At 37.9% G+C, this 23,140-nt stretch overlaps 1 protein-coding gene across 7 annotated transcripts in view; it reads right to left on the bottom strand.

Moving 5' to 3' along the window:
• Nucleotides 1-1,944: 1,944 nt before the first annotated feature.
• Nucleotides 1,945-23,140, bottom strand: part of SLC26A7 (solute carrier family 26 member 7) — a 70,726-nt gene continuing 49,530 nt past the window's right edge. For 4 of the 7 annotated variants that reach the window (XM_030012774.1, XM_030012773.1, XM_030012772.1 and 1 more), the window contains 8 exons: nucleotides 19,953-20,059; nucleotides 17,684-17,774; nucleotides 13,599-13,736; nucleotides 11,775-11,823; nucleotides 8,451-8,551; nucleotides 5,548-5,602; nucleotides 5,337-5,458; nucleotides 1,945-3,204 (listed from right to left, as the gene is read on the bottom strand). In XM_030012774.1, the coding sequence (XP_029868634.1) occupies nucleotides 3,169-3,204; nucleotides 5,337-5,458; nucleotides 5,548-5,602; nucleotides 8,451-8,551; nucleotides 11,775-11,823; nucleotides 13,599-13,736; nucleotides 17,684-17,774; nucleotides 19,953-20,059 (699 nt within the window). In that variant the 3' untranslated portion in view covers nucleotides 1,945-3,168. The remainder of the gene's footprint in view (nucleotides 3,205-5,336; nucleotides 5,459-5,547; nucleotides 5,603-8,450; nucleotides 8,552-11,774; nucleotides 11,824-13,598; nucleotides 13,737-17,683; nucleotides 17,775-19,952; nucleotides 20,060-23,140) is intronic. The other 3 variants (XM_030012779.1, XM_030012777.1, XM_030012776.1) reach the window with 3 other exon arrangements.

Raw genomic sequence — 23,140 nt, forward strand, 5'->3', positions numbered from 1 at the left:
TAAGCTCCTATATATTTACATAGTAATTCTTCCTGAGAGCCAGAGGGAAGCCAGTGGACAGTCTATACAAAGAAGCATTGAGGAAAGGGTTGAAATTGCTAGTAAACTCCAAAAGTTAATCTGGAAGGTTTAGGGTGTTTCCTTAAATCTTCACCAAAGAATTGAGCAGTTGTTTGTCAGTTGATTCGGCAAGTGAAGCAAACTTACCATCAGCAGAGATTTGCAGAGAGCAACTCAGGCAAGATGCTAAGCAACTCCCAGCCCACCAGCAGAGTGACCAGTGATGTCCTGGAGGTCGGTCACCTGTGCATGAGATCTGATGGCATGTCATCCTGGTCATTTGAAGACAGGCAATGTGTAATCACCAGTTTTAGTAAATGTCAGTAGCTCGGAGGGGTGGTGGTAGAGAAATGGAAACTGCAACAGTAGTGAAGTAATTTGCCCCCCTAGGTCAATGGTGAAAAATGAAATTACCCTCCCTCACCCACTAAACATGGTTCTGTAAAGCAGTTCTGGTCTGACAGAGCTTAAACTAAGTACAGGTGTTTTAGAAGCAATTGAAAGGGCAGCTATCTTCATGGGTCCCTTGATCACTCTGTTCTGCTGAGAAACAATCCTAAGTGTTGCCACTTGCCAGAAAGGGAATCTAATTAACAATGTATATTCTCAGAAATAGAAAAAAATTAGGCTAATTATACAAGGTAAAATACATTACAGGACTATTTTAAGTGTCCCAAAGCCCATTTTTGGAAGGCTAGGAAATTTAGAGTTGTAATTAAATGTTTTAAGGGAAGAAATGTATTTCATCCCTTATTCTGCCCTGAGAGACAATCAAGCAGTAATCACAGCATTAAGACATTTTGCATTTGAAGCCTTACACTGATGAAACACTTTTTAAAGTGACACTGTCACAAGAAGGTCTTTGAGCTAATGGGAGATAAATTTCCATCCCAAAACGGCCATTTAGCTGTGGAAAAGTTATTCCTATTGAAAGCAGTGGAAATTGGAAGCCATTTTGATTAGCACTACAAAATTGTTAATTTGATGCAGAGATGCAGAGGGTTTCATCAAGGGCTAACACCACAAAGAATTTTAAAAGTATCTGTGTTGTTCCATTTATAATATCATTCAGAACAAACCCGAAAGTCTCCTGGTAGACGCTATCTTTGCTAAAGACCCTATTTGTAACGATTTCATTCATCAACTTATCTGTAATTTTTCAGAAAAAAAACATTTAGCCATCAAAGAACAAATACTGAACTTAGTAGAAAAGATACCATTTATTCATTTATTCATTTTGCAGTTGAGATCTCCATTCAGCTGTGACATAAAATTGATGCTTCTACAATTAAAGTACATTGTAAATAGTTTCTGAAGTGTTAATAAATTACTAAAACTGTTTGAGGAAATTATTAATCAAATGTTATAGCCTGTTATTGAGTCTGAGGATGTAATGAGTCATTTGCAATCAACTACAGCATCTGAAATGAATGTGCTTGGGACAATGTACAGAACTTATTTCTCCTGCATATAACAAGCTTCTCACAGTTACTAATCAACCCTTTGCATAGTAATTATGAAAGCAGTCTCAGAAGAACATGTACAGAACACTTCTGGTCATCTGTGGGACAAAGTGGGGAATAACTCCAAGAGTTACCTATAATTGAAAGGGTAAAAAAACCCATGGCTCTCTCCCATTATCTTCTAGTACTGTGGAACCACCAAGACCAGAAGAAAAGCCTATCAATGCCTTAACATAACTATGCAGATGTGAAAATCACTCCATGAGCCACCTCATCTACTGCAGGCAGCTGCTTTGGGCAGACAGAGCAAGGAGAGTTCAGACAAGCATACATATGTAAGTGCTGCTGAAGAGGATCCTTAGCATTAGATTTTGCCTATACATTCCAGCTGCACAAAGCACCCTTGCACTTCTCTCTTCTCTGTAGTACTAAGATGGCCATTACGGCTGTGCCATGCTCATTTACTTTTTAGCTTCCATAGGTTTTTTTTAAGTTGGTGAGGAAAAAATCCTACTTCCTCATCCTTTCTCATTTTTTTGATTAATTTTTGCTCAACTCACACTTTACAGCTAGTGTTCATGTATGGCAACAAAAGCAAGAGGAAAAAAGTCATACATGTTGCCACATAACATGATACTGATATGACAGCATCATCTAATGTGATTGCTGCAATCCATAATTACAAGCCAAATACTCAAGCCATGAATTCCTCCACCCCATTTGTGTGCTTGCACAGAGTACTGCATGTCAGGATTGGGGCTGAAATGTGGCACACACCTTATGTGTCTCTCCACTGCCGTCTCTCAGCTGCCACAGCTGAAGATTTCAACAACACCAAACAAATCACAGCTCAAACTGGAAATGCAGACTACTCTATGCTGGAAACAAGAACAAATTTTGGAAAAATATTACAAGTTTTTCCTCTTTGAGCTGAGCTAAAGAATACCTGTGGCTTTGAAAATGTAGCAAACCATAATAATAACTCATGACAACTACTAGAGGGGGAGACAATCCAGTGCGCTTAGCCAACGTATTCTGCCTTCGCTGAATATACAGTGCTCCTGCTGACGTTGGCAGGCATTAAAAAGCATACAAAATCAAGTACGAAAAATGGAAGCATTTGTTAGCCGTGATATGACGCTGTTATTGCAAATGGCTGTCTTGAACAGAAGAAAGGGTAAGAAAAGCCATTAGAAACAATATGCACTGGTATATGGCTTTCTGCATATACTGTACTAATTATAACACATTGTTTTTAAGAATTCATAATGTCTCATTATTCCATACACAAAACTACAGATGCGTATTACAACTAGTGTTACAATAGAAGATATCTAAAAGAATATACCTCACTGGTAAACACAGTCAGTACCTCATGTCTGCTTTCTAATAATTTGTATCTAAATGTATATAAAAATATTATATAAAACTACTATAGAACAATTGCATGAACATTCTCTGAGTGATGGCAGCTGAAAGATTTTTTTTCTGAATGGCAGATCAGTCATTACTGAATGTAGTAAATATATATGGCATACAAAAGACCATCTATGAGATCCCCTGGAGAAAAAAGCTAGGGAGAAACCATGATGTAGTTCATTCTGAATATGAGCAGATGAAACTAGCCATATTCAATGGGTTGACATCACACTTCACTCTGTTCACTGAACTTGCTGCAATTCTAAATTGGGAGAAACAGAAAAAAATGTATTATAATGTTTTCCTAGAATATAATGTAAAATTAGCAGATGAAGCAGTGCTAGCTTGAAAATGCCACCATTATAAAGACTAGTAAATCAAAAAGTTATTTATGATAAGGATGAACTGCGTAAAGCAACAGATGAGTTTCTTATCAACTTATCAACATAAAAATGAGAATTACACAACATTATCCTTGGAGGATGTAGATAAGAGCACTTTTGCATTTCCGAACAGCAGCAGAGATGAAAAGGAACCACAAAGTCCTCTTGCCTCTACCTTTCTGCCAGTGAAAGACTACTTCCTGCTCTGGGGGGAAGCTGAAATGTAAATCGGAACAGATCACTTTCCATAAATCTCCAACTCCTTCCTCCTATCCTATCCTATCCTATCCTATCCTATCCTATCCTATCCTTTCCTATCCTATCCTATCCTTTCCCATCCTTTCCCATCCCATCCTACCATTTTTCATTTATGTAAACACTCAAAACTCCTACTGACCTCAGCATCTTAAAAGGCACAGGAAGAGTACATAGACAGTGTTAGTTACAATGTGGTGCTGCTATTGCAGTAACCCTGGCTTTTTACTCCTGTTCATTTGATCTCCAGGTGTTAAACACAAGGAACACATAAAAAAAAAAAAAAAAAAAACAAAAAAACCCCAAATCACATACTTTGAATCCTCTGAAGAAGCATCAGCAGCATACATACACTGTTCACAATTACATTTAAAATTTGAGGCAGTGTGCAAGCCTTTCGGACTAATCTGCTAGGCCACTATTCTGCTTTGATTTGCCTCGCAGCTCTGGTAGAAACATGGGATCAGTTCCTAGAAAAGTGGGCTTCTGAGCTCTAACTCCCCTTTTTTAATTTGAACATTTGTCCTGGTCTGTCCATGTCCCATTTACATAAAATGGGAATGCTAGTACATAACTATCTTACAAGAATGTTAGGAAGGTTAATTAATGTCTATAAAGAATACAGACAATTTATAACACAACAATCATCCTAATTCATCTAATCAGACCCAGACAAAATATACAATAGCCATCCCCATTATTTTTGCCCTGCAGTTACCATTTCAGTAAATTATTTTTTTGCAGGGCAACAAAATGAAAAATGTTGAAAAGCTCTGAAGAGAACATGTTTTTCTGGTCAATCCTCTAGACCAACTGTGCCATCTCACCTTATCTGGATAAATCAATGGAAACTGATTTTGTCCATAGGCAACTCTAATTTAATTAGTAAAATATAAAGTGAAGGAGAAAAAACCCAAAACCACAGACCATGATGGGTTTAATGTCTCTTGAAGAAGGCTGTGAGCCAAGCTCTAGCCGTGTTTGGAATCATAAATAAAATCATGGGAAAGCACACTACTTGTAATGTACACTCAGTTACACTGGGATTACAATGGAACAGGCTCACACGGTTTATGAGGAAAGCCCAGGTTTACAGCCTTTTAACAAGGAATGCAAGAATTATTGGGCAAGTAAATACATGTTCAAGCAAATGCATGTTCAAGCTGCAAGCCTCATTTCTGAGCAAAGCCTTCCTTCTCCCTCAAGCTCTCTCTTCCACTTCACGCAGTTCCTCTACCTTCTTTCCACCAGTGAGCCGACACAGCACACTGCAGTGCATGGTAGAGGGAAGCTTATTAGCTAGAAACAAACTTATTAAGGATCCAGAAGTGTTTCGGTCAGAACAGCAGTGCTATATGAAGTAGCTTTAAGCAGCCCAGGCTGAGGAATGGAGGAGTGTAGTTTCAGTAATGCAGAACTGGGTTCGAGTTAATTTGCCCCACCAAGAGGCTATGTTAGGTGTTTCTAGATGACATTACGCTTTCCAGTGGAGAATGCACCCAGATTAATGCACCACAACACAGCGCCTCTAGATCTAGCACAGAAGACTGAGAAGTTGTTACTAAAGGAGAGACGGTGACAGGAAGACAGTGCTAGCAGGAAAAACTTGGTAACTGCAGTCCAGAGGCTGAAGACCAGTTGTAGAGAATATACAGATAAAAGATTTCTACACAAAAGGTTCACTGGGTAAATAAGATTTCCCCAGACTTTAACAAATTGCTGTGAGCATCCAGGCAGCCCTCCAGACTTCACCTACCCCTGCTGCAAGTCTCACCCTGTGAATTTGAATGGCATCGATTGCTGAAGAAATAGATTCAAAGAAGACAGGGTTTTCAGATTCAAGATTTCCACCGTACTGCATTGCTTTTATCAAGGAAGCTGCAATAAAACAAACATATGAGCACTGATAAGGTAGTGAGGATATATAAACTGTCATATTAAAAATTTTGCTGTAAGCTGATACTTGCCTTTGCAGTGTGCTAGCAACACATCGATGTGTCTGTTTTTACAGTCCATGTAAATCTATATGTGCAAAGAAATGGAAGTAAAAAAAACTGTTTAAAATACCAGCAGAGAGTAAAATACACAAAAAGAACATTCAAAGCACTCACAGCAGTGCTGCTGTTGAAGCTATACTGCCAGCAGCCACCAGAGTGAGCCCTTCTATAATGCAAACACCACAAACCCACACCAATTTCCTCCCCCCTTCTCAAAGTATTCTACAGCTCTGCTGAGAATTAAATCTGAATTTGATTAACAATTTTGCATTTTTTAGGTTTTTTTTTTACTGTTCTCCTTTTTCAGCAAGTTTTCGCATCTCCTCTCCATATGCTTACCTACCAGCCCACAAAGACAGGAATCAGACCTAGGAAACTTTGAGACTTCCAGCAGTCTATCAGAAAAGCACCATAACCATCAGGCTACCTTCTGCAGTAAATTGTTCTTTATTCTTTCTTTGAAAATTTTCAGCTTCACAGAGACTAAATATTCAATAAGCTAGAAAGTAAAAAAATAGTGAAAATAACTCTAGAACTAGAGTTGGGCCTTTTTCTGGCAGAGGAGGAACAGCCAAAGCAGTCCCTGCTTCAAAAAATGTTTAAATAATCCATGTAAAGTGGAACAATTTTGAGAGAAGAGATTCAATAAGAACCACATCAGAATACCCTATTTTTAAAAATAAACAAAAAGCCTGACTCAGTATAAAAATCCCTCCAACTCTAGCAGCAGTGATGATATTTCGGGAAGGAATGTAAAATGAGGACACATTGAGTGTGTTCTTCCTCTGAGTAACTCAGTTTTGGACCAGTCATTCACTCAGAGGCTGCACTCCCAACCTGTCCACTTCACAGCCCATGATGGACTTACCTCTCACAAATTTCTTGAACACTTCTTTGATGTAATTTGTAGTTCTGAGGTCTCTAAGATCTTTTGGAAATCAGTTTCACAATTATTTTTTTTAATTAATGCTTTATTGAATGCCCTATGTTTTGAGGGGAGATGTAATAAAGAGTAACTCCCACTAACCTTATTTTTCCAGTTTTCCTTTTGACTATCTCCCACCTATATATGTAGTTTTAATTTAACATTTTTAAGGCAGCACTTCACTGCTTAATCACTGCAGTAAACTGGGAAAATGGTTAGGATAAGAAAAGGCCTGGGCTGAGACCCAAGTTCAAATCTAGTCTTCTATCTTACTCAGAAAAACTATATGAACCAACCCTTGCATACCCACTTAAATCTGTACCCACTACACAACTATTAAATGTCAGACCCAATGGAAATGTAAGAAATAGCTTTTGATCATAATTATTAATCCACTGTATAGAACTGCTCATTATGTGGAATCATAGAATCGTTTAGGTTGGAAAAGACCTTTAGATCATCAAGTGCAACTGTTAACCTGACACTGCCAAGTCCATCACTAAACCATGTCCTTAAGCACCACATCTACACGTCTTTTAAATACCTCCAGGGATGGTGACTCAACCACTTCCCTGGGCAGCCTGTTCCAATGCTTGACAAACCTTCCAGTGAGGAAATTTTTCCGAATATCCAACCTAACCCTCCCCTCGTGCAACTTGAGGCCATTTCCTCTCGTCCTATCACTTGTTTACTTCGCAGAAGAGACCAGTACCCACCTCACTACAACCTCCTTTCAGGTAGTTCTAGAGAGCGATAAGGTCTCCCCTCAGCCTCCTTTTCTCCAGACTGAACAGCCCCAGTTCCCTCAGCTGCTCCTCATAAGACTTGTGCTCCAGGCCCCTCACCAGCTTCGTTGCCCATCTTTAGATGTGCTCCAGCACCTCAATGCCTTTCCTGTAGTGAGGGGCCCAAAACTGAACACAGTACTGGAGGTGCGGCCTCACCAGTGCCGAATACAGGGGGACTATCACCTCCCTGCTCCTGCTGGCCACACTATTTCTGATACAGGCCAGGATGCCGTTGGCCTTCTTGGCCACCTGGGCACACTGCTGGCTCACATTCAGCCAGCTGTCAACCAGCACCCCCAGGTTCTTTTCTGCCAGGCAGCTTTCCAGCCACTCTTCCCCAAGCCTGTAGTGTTGTACGGGGTTGGTGTGACTCAAGTGCAGGCCCCGGCAGTTGGCTTTGTTGAATCTGATAGAGATGGCCTTGGCCCATTGATCCAGCCTGTCCAGATCCCTCTGTGGAGCCTTCCTATCCTCGAGCAGATCAACACTCCTGCCCAACTTGGTGTCTTCCGCAAACTTACTGAGGGTGCACTCGATCCCCTCATCCAGATCATTGATAAAGATATTAAACAGAACTGGCCCCAATACTGAGCCCTGGGAAACACACTTGTGACCAGCTGCCAACTGGATCTAACTCCATTCACCAGAGTAACCAGTGGTTACTGGTTTTAGTCTTCCAGGAGCTTCTTGGAGCTCCTGCAATGCCTGAGGAATCCAGCCTGCTAGATATGTAACCCACAGGAGAAAACATGGAGATCATTAAGACCACTGGGTTAGCAGAAAGCAGTACATACAGATAAAATCACAGAATTAAAAGCTGAAGTTTTAAAGGGGTAAATCTACACTTGGCTCCACTGCAACTGACATGACAGGGTCAAATATGACCTAAAATAACTTTAAAATTGGAAAAAAAAAAAGGTTCAGAAACTGATTTGTTACATACAGATATTTACATTTGCACTGTCACCCAAAATCTTTACAATTGGTTTTTTATATAATTCTATATATAAACACAATGCAGTTTAATACCAAACCTGTGTTAACCTTTTCCACGAGTGACATGTTTATCCACTGATATATGAGGTGACTAGTAGTTGGCCCAAAAACTCATACGTGTAATTGTATTTCTATGTACGGAATTTGTCTGATGCCATGAATACCTGAAGCAGCACTGAGACTCCAGTGTAGTCAAAGAAATTCAGTCCACTGCAGTCTAATATCAAAACACGTCGCTCACTGTGACATGACTGCAACGACTCACCTACACATTTGATAAATGAAAAACTTTAATTAAAGTGGAGAATAGTCAAGGAATGCATGTAAGAATAATGATAGTTCAACAAAATAAGCCCAAACTATCACAATAAAAATTCTACTATTATGTACTGGGGTATCAGTCAACCAAATGACACATTTTAGAAGCACAAATGAAGGACCTTCAGAGCAAGGAGATGAAGTGATGATGGACAGAATGTATTATTAGTGAGATGTTTTAGACAGTGTCCTGGTTTGAACTGGAATAAAGTTAATTTTCTTCCTAGTAGCAGGTATAGTGCTGTGTTTCGGATTTAGGAGGAGAATAATGTTGATAACACACTGATGTTTTAGTTGTTGCTAAGCAGTGTTTATACTAAGACAAGGACTTTTCAGCTTCTCATACTGCCCTGCCAGAGGAGGCTGGGAGTGCACAAGAAACTGGGAGGGGACACAGCAAGGACAGCTGACCCAAACAAGCCAAAGGGGTATTCCATACCATATTACATCATGCCCAGTATATAAACTGGAGAAGTTGGCTGGGCGACACTGCAGCTTGGGGATTTGCTGGGCATCAGTCAGCGGGTGGTGAGCAATTGTATTGTGCATCACTTGTTTTGTATATTTTTTTTTTCCCCTTCCTTTTCTGTCCTATTATTTCAACCCACAAGTTTTACTGTTTGTTTTTTTTTTTAATTCTCTCCCCAATCCCACTAGGGGTGGGTGGAGTGAGCAAGTGGCTGTGTGGTGCTTAGTTGCTGGCTGGGGTTAAACCATGACAGACAGGAATAGTATCTGAAGAATTAAAGAATTGCTTCTTCAGATTTGAATTTCTAAATGAGTCAGGATAATATCTTGGCTTGTTTGGAAGAGTTTACATGGGATACACAGAGAATATATCTCTCTTTTAAGTTCTGATACAACATTCATTTCTGTAGCACCTAAACACCTGCCTATGGCTTAACTAATATCCACCCACAAGGAAGAAAAATATGTAAAAAGTGGGGTGTTTCACTTTCCTAAGGTTTTACTCTGCTATTTTTTGTTTGGTAAATTTTTTATATACTATTGCATATTGATGCTGGAGAAAAAAAGATGTTGGTAAGAATTGTGAAGGTCTTATATTCATTCTTCAACCTCAGGCCATCTTGTGCTTAAACTAAGCACACTCTGTACTAAATACATCCTGTACTAGCATCTAGATAAATGATTCCTGGCTTCCATAAAGTGAAAACCAGAAAATAACACACATCTTATTTACTTTACTCTGTGAACAAATGTTAGTTATCATAATGCACAAAACTAAAAAAAAAGTACAGAGGAAAGGAATTCTGAATGTAAAGATGGGTTAAGCTAAATGTTTTTGACGGAGCTGAGGTAAATATTTTAAAGTTTTGAGAGGACTTGGAATTTCCCCATGGTATAGATTTATAATGGTGTTAATTCCTTTCTGACAGTAGTCCGAGAGCCAGAGCCTTTTGGACTTGCACCTCCAGAGATTTACTGTCTTTGTACTGTCCATCGTACATTAATAGATATATACTAAACAAAAATACAGAATTTTAAAGGAAACCTCCTGCCTGACATTACTATAATGGAAACCCAGAAAGGATATACGAGACCTCCTAGGCTGCTCACTGTCATCATTTCTACACACCTCCTCTGCCTCCAAACCAAAAGAACTTAGTCTTTCTCCCTGTTACCTACTCCTGCTACCTTCCCACCCAGCTGGCATCGTGCATTGCAGTAGAGGCTGCCTGGTTTCTAAATGGAGGGGGTAGCTACAGACCTGCTCCCTCTCTGAACCAGTGGCAAGGGCAACAGCAGCTGTTTAATGTGGTGCTGATACAGACCAATGGCAAATCAGTTTTCCCCAGAGGGAGAAAGGAAAGATTTTGACAAAGATGTAAGTTGCCATGCTTTCCAGGACGACTGCCATAAGGATTAAGGTTTATATCCTCCTGCTCCCCTTTTCCTGAAAATTTAAGCCCCACATTTTGTTTTTCTTTTATAAGGATTTTTCTTTTTTCTCTCTGTTTTTTATTTTAAACCCCCCATGAACAGTCACCATAGACTGGTTTGTACAAGGAACAACAGAGCATTTAAGTCCTCAAGTCAGGACTTAAACAACCAGAAAAGAGGTCTTGCGCTGTCTGTCATTTCTGTAACATGAGAAACCAGTTCATCTAAAAGAATACTGAAATACGTACTGGCAAGATCTTCTCACACATAGGGTGCTGTGCACTCTTTTAGTATTTTACCGCATAGCGCTGTATAGTCTTCAGTAGCCATTATCATTATATTGCTATGTGTTACAGCAAAGCACTCTGTCACCCCCAAGTAAACTAAACACTGTAGTATCATAAAAATGTCATGAGTCTAGTTAATAAATGTAAGCATTCAGACAACAGCCTCCAAATCAGATTCTCTACTGTGGCCTTAATGCTTATAAGTGTTTTAAATAAACACAGTGTTTTAATTCCATCTACAATGAAGTCATCTGTATAAAGTATCTTCTGCAAAAGGTTGCTGCAGCTCTCCCATGGGAATGCATGTGCTCTGTTTTGATTTAAGTGTTATAAAATGTGGGAAGAGTGGAATTAGCCAGCTTAATCCTTAATTGAAAACAAACCCTTAGGTTTTCTTCTTTATTCTATACTGTATTGGTATACTGTACAATATTGGTGGCCATTGTGATAATTCAGTTGACATTTTCTGAGATTTTCACCTAAGTGGCTTTAAAGATCTCAAAGATTTAACATGGCTCTAATCTTATTTTTACTTTTGCATACTAATATTCAAGTCCCACTGTAAATGCAAAAAACCAAGACCAGAGATTAGCAAAACAGCCTCCTAGTCATTTGTCTGAAGACCAATCCAGACAGTAACGCGGGAAGTGGTTCCCCTTACTGCCTACCTGTCTCAGTAAGCACACAGTGGTTCCTGTGAAATAAGCAGGGACTCCTGCAGAAAAGGTATTTTCATGGGTTCCCTGCTTTTGAAATCTTAAAAAGTCAGTCAAGAACAGAATAAAAATAGCACTTGCTAGGCCAAGGTTAACAGAGTTTAACACTGTTTAGCACTCATGCTTCATTGAATGTTTGGTCTAACTGAAAATATTAGTTTCCAGACAACTTGACTTCACCTAGAAATAAATAGAAAAGTGTTCAGCCATTTTGCACACTTACATCCATCTTGGTTTTTATATCATTTAAAGATAATAAACTCACCATGACAACTTCCATTGGAAAATGAACAGAGCAATGTGTTCTGCTCACACTGAAATAAAACCAACAACCATTAACATACCAAGGAAAACTAGTCCAATGCATAGTAACCAGAGAAAATCAATGCAATACATAAGAATTCTGTTTCTCAATATCAAAGTTAACTCCTTCTCTCCAAAATCATTTTCTATGAACAGCCTGTTGGATGTATAGTATTTGCTGAGTATGTCTCTCAGTATTCTTCTAAAGTTATACCAAACTGATACTTTGCTCTTCTTTTTAGATGACTCAACCTCTGTCATGTTTGGATCCACTTGAAAGCATATTATAAACATGATGTTTTGGGGGAAGCAGGGGTTGGTTAAGAAGTGGTCAAAAGATGGGAAAGATGTTCTTGAAAAGATAAATTATAGTCACTGATTTCATAAGATTAACTTTTGATTAATTTTCTACTTGCTGCAACCTCATCTGTTACACTAATATTTTAGTGAGAACTTTTTTGACATGTAAATTTATTAAAGAATTACCTTTATCTGGAGAATTTTTTTATAATTATTTCAATATGAATGTTAAGTTCTCAGTAGAAACATGAATTAAAACCAGAAATAGAGCACAGAAACAAAATCCAAAGTGCAATTTTTTTCACTCCCATTATGTGCTACAGAAAGACCTTTATTCCACAAAATAAAATTTATGCACGGTATTTCAGGCAGCTGTACTTTCAAGTACCTTACATAAGAGACAAAGGATAAAATCTCCCTCCTAAGTAACTTTTAAATTAACTTATTAAATTAACTTATTAACTTTTACACTTATTAAGTTAACTCATAAATTAATTCCATGCAAATCCTAAGTAATTTCTCTCTGTTTGGGGGTTTGTTATCATATTAATCCAAATCAGTTAGTCTAGCAGGACCAAGGGAAAAAGGCAGCACAGTTTCTGAGCTGAATTTCTGAACAACGAGGGGAAGCCACTCATCAAAGTAGGTACGGGTAGCACAGCTCTTTGGCAAGAGGCAGCAGAGGTGGAAGACACACGCTGTTGAACACTGTCTTAACAACCCATCTAAGAAATGGCTGTGATTGTCTCAGCCCAATTTGCTAAACTGGATGAAATTCCCTACAGTAAGCATTGTATGGTATTGGAATGACTTCACTGTAATGATAGAAAAATAATAAGATTTCTTTTTTCCCTTTTAGGGAGTGTTGTAGGAAGTTGCAGTAGTTATGTGCAGATAAACTCAAAAAATACTATACTTCTGGAGATTTTCTCCAAAACTGCGTTATGTATAATTTGTACACTGTTTATTTTTCCAATACAATCAGTGTAGAAAATGAAAAAGAAACACTATCTTTGAGAAAAACTTTAGCCAGTTTGTACCTTCTTCTTAATTCTCCTGGAATTTATAGTTAGAAACAGAAATGTCTATCTCTCATGGACTCATCTCCAGGAAAAAAAAATCACATTTTATTCAAGTAGACTTGTAGCTACTCATTGTCTTTTTAAAATCACAACCTTATATTAGTTGAGGTTATGTAAGTTCTGCCAGAAATTTTGAAGAGTTTTGAATCAGTGTTTTAATGTGTCTTACAGGATCATATGCAGAAATAGTAGAGATATTCTTTTCAAGTAATAATACGAAAATAATTCATATTGAATCTGATGAAGATAAGGATTAACTTTATTCTATTCTAAATTAATCATTTGCAATATTACCTTTTTATATCTGTTTCAGTATCTGATTGCATTCTCTAAGAAATGCAAGGAAAGCAATCATGATCTTCAACACTGCCACCATGATTACTGAAGCATATAGCACATCCTACCTTGTTTACATCTTCACATGCCTGGCTGCTTGTGCTATCCTTTTGGATTATCTTTATCAGGTCAGCGTGAAATTTTCTGGCATTCAGAAAGACTAACGGGTTGTTGACTGAAACTATCTTTACCTGTTTTAATGATTCCTGTGGAATGAAATAAACATTATGCTGAAAAGGTTATCTTAGGTTGGAAGACTAAAAACCAAACTAATTTCTTTAAAAATCCTGAAAATTCCTGTAAATCAACCTATTGAGAATGTGATTGAGAACCTGTGAGAAGGATTTAACAGATAACTGTCTTGATCAGTCTTCACACACAACTGAAGTAAAAAACGAAATATAAGTAACATATAAGGAAAATTATCCTTAATTCAAGTTAGCATGAAAGAAAAATCATATTCATCACCATGCATTATACTAAGAAATATTACCTGGCAAATAATAGTAGCACTGTTTCAATAGGTAGGATCCCCAAACATAGGCAAGACAAGGTTTGCAGACAGGGAATATCTTTTATTAGACAAACACATGTATTGGAAATAGTACACAAGGTTTTGGGGCAAACACTGCAGGTGGTTTGGGGAATGCTGAAAATATTCATCTCAGTCATCTGAAGATGACTCTAGTACAAGAGGTTATTTCTCTGTGGAAATACTTAGTGGATCCAGACCAAGCTTGAGTTATACATTTAAAACTCTGCCAGAACATATCTACAACCAACACAATAATCTCTAAGAGTACCATCAGCCACCCCCAATCCTGTCCCTGCACTTCCTTGAATAAGTTTCAACCAGTTCACCAGGTACCTTCAATGAAACTGTGTAGCTCAAAAGATGTTACACAGCAGAACGATTTCTGAAGGACACCAGATAAAGCTCAGAAATCTCCACGTACCAGTGGGGAACATTTCCCACAAAACAGGCACTATTTCTCTCATTCTCAAGGTGGACTTATAAAACACCTTCAAAAGCCAGTATGAAAATTAATATTTCTATATAAATATATTGGATATCAACAATCACACGCTCAGCTGAAATATTGGTTTTGTAGTTAGGTAGAATTAAGACTCAGCAGACCATGATGGCAGATCAACACATCTGTTTCCAAGAAGTTCTCAAAAAGGATTTCAGTCCACAAAAGTGCTGTATGCAATAAAGTATCCTATTACTAAGTGCAAAAAGGGGTCTGGATACAGAAAATATCCATTTACTACTGAAATAAAATACCTGATTTATGTGAGTATCAGCTCTCAAAAATTAATTACTTGTGACAATGGGTAACAGGAAGTAAAAACTAAGAATTCCCAAGAGAATACAGGTTCAGAAAGCCTCTCTTCTTCCTAACAAAAGTCAGAGACATGTAACAAGGTCACGCTCAAACAAAAGTAAGTGGAGCTGACACAGACCATTTTTTAAGTAGTTCAAAAAAGCGTGGGATTGCATTGAAGATACGCAGTTTTCCCAACAGCCTTCAAGCAAAACAGGAATGGAAATCTTCACCACAAACCACACAAACTACCTCCTTATTGTAGACTGTTATTCAGACTTCTGGGAACCAGACGATCTCTCAGACACCACCGCAGCAACCATCATACAGACTAAGGAAACATTTTAAACAGCCAAAACTGAGGCAATGAACCCCAGACTATGTGTAGGGACTTTGCACAATTTACCTATGAATGTGATTGTGGTAAATATCACATCACCAACAAACCTTGGTCAGTCAAGTGGCAAAGCCTAACTGGCTATTAAAATGGCTAAGATTATACAAAAGAAAGCTCTAAAATAAGGGCAAAACAGAGGGCAATATGTGCTTGAATAGAGAATACTATGACATCCCACAGATTCCCATAAAAACTATGCTACACTCAGCTTGGTTTGGAGACAAGTTGGTACTTTGGTACCATACCAGGACTGGCAAAGTGGAAGACAAAAATTAAGAAAAAAGGAAGACTAATGTGCAAAGATCAAAGCCTGTGATGATCAAAAAGCTAATAAGCTTCCAAAAATACAAGGTGGAAAACTTGAAAGGCTCAGATCATAAGGCCAGATCAAGCAGATGGCAGACTTAGGTATAATCTTTTGTCCAGGATGGGCAAGGACAATTGTGCCAAATTTGGCTCGGTTATTCCTGGCTGTGGTTTGGTTCTAGCTCCTTTGTTAATAAGAACTGTTCCGAGAAAAATGGACTTCCTCTTTGTTGTGTCCTTGCTAAGAAAGAAAGAAAATTATCTCAGGTGGCCTATCCCCACTGTCACTTAGAAGGATACCAGCAATTGCCCCGTGCACTCTGTACAGCACTGTTTATGCTTGGGTAAGAGTTCAGTTCAGTGAATGCCTATGATGCAATGTGTTTCACATAAGCTTCTAAATAGCCTCTTGATTTTTTCCATATTAAAGTGTCTTTTCTCCTATTGATGAAATAACCCCTATAAATCCACAGACCTTAATGGCAGGGTAGATCATTAAGCTTGCATATTTTCATGTTTTAAGGTCCTGTTGTTTATGTCTAAGCTGTTATTTACCAGGGGAACTTGGATCAGTCTAACATTCATACATTAAAAATTACCCTAAATGCCTGCTGCAAACCAGTGACTCTAAATTCAATTAAAGGCATTTTTCTAAATCTTAAAAATATTTTCCTTCTTTGTTTTGTGTAATAAGCTCTTGAGCAATTTGCTTTCTTAACAAAATGTTATTTTCCCCACTGTCTGCAGACACTAGTTTGTTATTACTTGGTTAACGGCGTTAATCTTAATGATTAAGGAAAAAAAGCAGGGGAGCAGTTCGCTTAAGAAAACAGACGCATAAGGATTTGTCCAAAATATTTTATGAACTGATACAGAAAAAAGCAGGCAAACCAAATTTTGGTTACCCATCTCTGACAAAGTTACTCCAAAATTTTTCTTAAGAATGAAATGTGATATAATAATTGACAGCTGGGCCAGCCTCAACAGCAGTGTTTTTAATTCACATTTCAGAGTCCTCCCTATTCTCATGTACCTTTCACATTCCAGCATTGTTCAGCATGCCAAAACAGTAAACGTTCCTGAGCCAAGTCCAGATTTTGAGCCCAAGATAGCTCTGATGGAAAACATTTGCCAGAAAAAATAAATTCTTTAGAGGAGAGCTTCTTAATGGTGAGGTAATAACTGCTGAGCATGGTGCTTACTGATACGTAAGACCCTTCATAAGCATTAGGAAAGGAAAGAGGGCATAGTAGAAACTGCCACAGTGGAGAAGGCAGGACGTGCTAGTGAGGGGACTCAGTGCTGAAAGGACACATGGTCCTACCTTCTCGGCTGCTGACCTACCATTTCATCTTGGAGGAGGGAGTTCACCTCTCTGGGTCATTACCCTTCTCTTCTTACCATAGACCTGACCACAAGCAACTTCATGATAATTACAGTGAAAATAACTGAAAGAATTAAAATCTCTGACTAGTGGGTTTAAGTTTGTAAGAAGCCAAATTTCAAAAGCACAGTCTTTGGGAGAGATTCTTCCATCCATTTTTCACGTGAGGGTACCCTTGTTTGAGTACAGGTGAGATGTGTGAAATACTCTCTGACAACTTCATGCTGCTGTCCCTCTTTCCCCAGCCTCACACGGTGTCCTCTGGGACAGTCCGATCATAAGGGGCTGGTGGAAGAAAAGGGGTCAGAAAAGAGATCGTGGATGATAAGAATATCAAAGAACTTTCAGGAAATGAGGAAATCTGATAAGAATATAGAGACAGCTATTGTCTGCGCAGATGGCCCTTGCTGCCAAGAAGTTTCCTTAGACTTAGGAAACTTTTACAAAGAGCAATTCCTAACTTAAATGTAACAAATAAACTAAGATAGACAGATCTAAGAGGACTTGCCTAACTTCACTTTGCAGACCAGCAGCAGAACCAGGAAAATATTCCAATTTCTGATGCCCAGACTAGGTTTGTGTTTATTACGTCATACTGGCTTTAGATTTCAAGTGGTCATATCGTAAAAATGTTCCATTGACTCACTGATTACAATCTGGTAACCAAGTAGAGAAAACTAACAAAACTGAATTAGTGGAACAAACACACAGACACACATAAAAGATAACTTAACTTACACAATTATCTTCTGTTTTGTATTTATATTCCACTTCTTTCACATTTTTCAAATTCAGTGTCTTTGCTCTGTAATCAATACACAGAGAAAATCTGTAAGGCAAATCATTAGTAGTCTTGAACAGAAACAGGAAGACACACACCCCAAAACTACAGCAGAGAAGTTTAAAGTTGTGACGATGCAATCTGTACGTATTTTCATGCATATAGAGCTTATTTTTTGTGATAATGATGTAGTTAAAGAGTAAAAAGCACATTTTAAAATTATATCACTTTGAAAATATGAATAATGGACATTTTTGGTAAATAAAATCTTAATTTTAAGTTTCATTACTGTTTTGTAGCTGGCCAAAGACTATTCTCAAGTCAAGGTAGCTAATATATAATCTACAGCTTAAGAAGTACAAAGGTTTAATTAATACTTTTTACCTGCAAAATCATATTGTAAGGAAAGGAAAAAAACTAGCTATGGGTCATAAAAACTAAGGTTGTTTTATTTGTCATTAAAATTGGCACATCTTTGTATGATGAAGCAGAACATTGCACTGTAACTATGAAAGTGGGGGACTTAACTGGGAAAGCCAGTATCCCTACGCTCTCTACACAGTCAGTGGAAATAGAAAGTTGGCTTGAAAAGGCAGCTCAGCGTAGGACCTTCTGCTTCAATACATCATTTGCAGGAACACATTTAACTGCAAAACAAGACGACTATGAAATTAGCTATCATCTGAGCTCTGTGCCTAAAGCTAGGCAATGGAAATAATCCCAGAATACAAACATCGAATAGATGCGTCAATGTGCAAGGAGTATTTGCAGGTACTGGGGTTGGCTAAATGAGGCTTGCAAAAGTCAGCTGTTCTCTGCTGTTTGCATAAATCGGGCTGTAGCTGCTGCTGGTTTTAATACATTCTGATACATAACATGTACCACATCCAATGCTCTGGCATCTGAACAGAAACTTCACAATAAATTGTCTACGGTATTTTTCTTGCTTCACTTTTGCTGACGCTTTTGCCCACGACTGGATGGCTTACGACATGTTCTCTTGCTAACCTCATCTGCGCAGTACAGATTTTAAGGCTATTAGCTTGTTCAGTGCCTTCAGATTGAATAGGCAATCATGTGCAACCTGACTGAAGACCACAGAAATCACTGGGAAGAGTCTTATTTACTTTAATTAGTGCAGGTTCAGACTGAGGTCTCTGTTGGATCAGAAAACAGAGGATCATGCTCTTTTGTGTCAGATATCCCTCCCTTTCTGCTGTTGAGAACCTCAGACATCCAGGCACAGGGTATAAACAACATGAAAACTTGCCTTTCCTTTACTAGAATTTAACGAAATTTTAGATTGCTGAATAGCAGAAGGTTATCAAAAAGGTACTGATTGATTCAAGTAGAAAACATGTTCCATAATTTGTAATTGCCTTTCAATTTTGAGCTATCTTCACGCTGGTTCTGCAACTTATTGTATGAGAACAGAGCTATGCACAAATGGTTAACACCATTAACTTTAACACACATTAAATTGACCTGCCTATATTGTGCTTAATTCCAGTGGGATTCAGTGTTCATGCAAACAACTGCCTGCAAGCAGCAAGTCATTTCCAGGAATGGTGAGCTATGCATTAGTTTTGTAGCACAAAATGATCGTGAACCTCAGCTGATATTTTCCTTTACTCATGATCCAATGTAGCAACTGTAATATATACAAAAGAATATATGAATTTGTGTCTCCCGTAGTTTCTTTGTCCTGGCTTTTCTGATTCATACACAGTATTTATACCTTTCATTAGACATTAGAATAGTTGTGCAGTTATGTTTAATATATATTAGCAGTGCAAATATCAACTATCAACTCCTGTGCAACATGGTATCTAGGAGTTTATAAAGGTGCTTAGTTACTAAGGCTTGTCAGTCATACTTTCTCCTTAAGGAGCAAATAAATATCTAATGGAAAAAAAATTATATTATTGATCTTACTGTTGATCTTATGCTACCTTCATCTAATGAGTCATACAGATGTCTAATACTAAGAGAAATGACAAAACAATGCCATACTATGGAATGTTTTAGAGATCCTTAGCCTACAGTAAATGCACAGGTGTGACTTTTCCTTTTAAATTGTCTTATCTTGTAATTTTCTGCAACTAAAAAACTGAAGTTTCATTGTTAAATTTAGTATCCTGTATGTCTATCCTGACTGTGAAGCAATATGCCAGAAAGAGGACATAACGATGTGCTGCTAGAACATTTCAATAAATTGTTTCTCACCTGGGAAAGCGGAAAATCACAATTACTATAGTGCAGACAACGCCATACAACAGTCCCACGTTAGCAGCAAAGCATATTGTAAACACGTAGGTACTAACCCATATGCTCTTTAAGGAGGGAAACAGAAAGAGGTGATTAGTTTTAATTTTTGTAACAATGTGCATTTTATGAATCAGAAATAAAGATTTTTAAAACTAGGACAGTTTCTCAGAGGTGAACACTTGGATCTTTGAACTGGCAAATATTGAAGACTGAATTAACAATTTAAAAAATGCCTCCCCATGGGAGAACACATATGACATGGCACTACTCATCCCAATGCTCACAGAGGTTCTTAAAATAGCATATGTAGTTGCGCTAAATGCATAGTTCAGAATGAAATCAGTTGTTTTGTAAAACCTGTATTTTATTTTTCACATTGCAAGTTTTTGTCACCTTCACTGCACACATTTAAAATCCTCCTTTCCTTTTACACAATGAGGTACCTTAAAGATCACATAGAGAGTTCTCCCACTAATTCTGTAAGCGGGAATTATAATTTGCAAGGAGGTTAATTAAAAGTGGCATTTATCAGAGTACAGCTGACTAAACTAACTCTATAACAAATAAAAATTATTGGGGAATGAATTTCTTCACATGGAAATGGTGAGATTTCAGATTACTTCCCCATCTTTCAATATTTGATTAATAAAACTGGATTCATTTTAAATGCAATTTAAAAAAATACAAAGGAGCGTATCTGAAACAAAAGTCACTCTGAAAAGGCATTTAAAATATTAAAAAAAAATTTTAACATTTCAGATTTTTTCTTAATTATTTTCTAAACAGAAATGATTGCTTATATTTCCATTCTACAATTATGTATGTGGTTGAGAGATACCCAGATTTAACAATTAAAAGGACAAAAGTACAAATTATTTGATTTCTTATACCAACTTAATGTCAGCACATATTTCTTTCCTTGAAGGAGCCTTTGCAAAGACTGCCACCTAATCTTTAAATCAAAAGTGTTAAAGAAGAATGGAAAGTCTTTTCAGTCCTCTGGATATACTGATCTCCACAGGTGCCTGTTTCAACAATTACATTTCTTCTTGTTAATGTTTGCAGAGGAACAGATCACATTACAATGGCACAATCAGTGTTAAAATTATCCTTTCTGATGCTTTGACTTAGGTCAGGAAAGCCAGAGACAATAGAATACTTTCAGCCTAACCACAGGAATTTTGCTCGAGCAGATTTCAGAACTATTATTTTATGAATTATAAAATGTAAGTCATACCATACTAATTTGTGCTTCGCAGAGGGCAGAGTGTTACGTGACTCTACTGAGAAAACTTTTCCTCCCTCATCTTCAAAATTCTAAACTACCGCAAAAGGTTTTACAGTCTCTTCAACAGCACAGCTGCTAGATAAAGAGGTAGTTCATTCTTTCAAACAGTGCTCAGTCTCCAGCTATAATTTAAAATGACATCTTATACAAATTGTGTATATATTTGCAAAGAATACCTCTATGAGCAACAAACATTGAGTTCTGATTAATCAGTAAGAAAGTAACTAAGATTTACAAATCCAATATGTATTTATAAAGGAGCTCGCTGGACATGAAAGGGCTAACAGAAGTACTACAAACCTGAAAGTCAGGCAGGATCAAGAATTAGCCCATCCTGATGAGGCTGAACCCTTGACAACACCTGAGATCAAGCAATCCACTTCAGCTGCAGACCTGAACCTCATCACATCTAACTAAATCACTACTGCAAGACCTGCAAAATTCTTCTGTCTCAGAAGAAAACAGAAAACATGAAAACCCCATACAAAGTCTCCATAGAAAGAGTCAAAGCCAAAAATGTTTAAGTACTGCTGAGTACTGAGAAAGCTAGTTGAGTGCCTGTTTAGCAGCCTAGTGTCTTACATCTTAACTGTAACCAGAGACTGCCATTGTTGTAGAGGATGAGCCAAAACAATCATATTCTCATTTGTCAATCACCCATTCCGTGCTTTGTATTGGCCTGGAGTCAGTACTTTTTTAGGTAGGGTAGCATCAATCTTGTAGAAAGATCTGATGTTGATCTGATAGACATTTTTTTAATTCATGGGCTGTTGCAAGGTTCAACAAAGAAGTCATAAAAATATCAAAGTTTTCTTTGGCAACTTACTACAAGATGGCTATTATATATCCAGGACAGATAGAATCTAATCATTTTTCAAACCTTAGCAATAATGTGTTATAGGCACATGTTATTCTCAAAAGTCAAAATAAAATCCACCTTCAAAGTATGCTTGTACTGTACTAATTTTAAAAAAAAATCTAAAGAGGGAGAAAAGAAACAAGCAGAAGATGTGGATTTGTGTTGAATCCTGCATATATCAGAAAGTATCGGAAGCACTGAGAGGTACAGTGACTGTGTATATATAGCAGCTGCCTCCAAAACTCTGTGGACAGTGTGTTTCCATCTAGACCTTTTCATTTCATAGGGTCTACACATCCACCATTGAGGGGAGTCTGAAGTGGGAACTTGGTAGGAAAAAAAGCATATAAATAGGAGAAGTGGGAGAATATTCTCTGAGCCAATGGCTAAACAATGCAATACTACGGTACTGTGATGCTAAATGTTTCTGTACCACTTTGAAATCAGATTATAAACTTCCCTTTTCATTGCCAATGGAGAAGATGATCAGATATTGCCTGAATGGGTAGGGTTCATTTCACTTAGCATTAACTATCTATAGCACAGATGTCTACAGCTGGGTGAGCTGTCTAGATTCCCACCATAATCAGTGGAGATTTGGTTATCAGAGTGAGGGGAATTTAGGACGCAGTTCATCTAACTCCTACCTGATTATGCTGGTGCCTACTTGAGCAAGACATGAATCATACCCTGACATGACTTGACTGACTAGCTCTGTACTGTCTATAACATGAGGCTGTGATGACTTGCTCAAATAGAGGCCCATGCTGCAGTTACCAGCACATAGCCAAAAGAATAATCCTATTAAAGTCCTGTTCATTCAGGGAGTGCCTTGGCAGGGAAGATGCTGGAGGTCCTGGAGGAGGCTCTGGCTCCAAGGAGGCTGACTAGCATGCCCATGCTTCCACATTCTTCTGCAGACAAATGACTGATGTGTCCGTACATCCTCAGGGCACCCCTCATCAAAGCTTACAATTCAAGTGCTGAAGTGAAGACCAC

This window comes from Aquila chrysaetos, chromosome 4, assembly GCF_900496995.4.
Source record: "Aquila chrysaetos chrysaetos chromosome 4, bAquChr1.4, whole genome shotgun sequence".
Lineage (NCBI taxonomy): Eukaryota > Metazoa > Chordata > Aves > Accipitriformes > Accipitridae > Aquila > Aquila chrysaetos.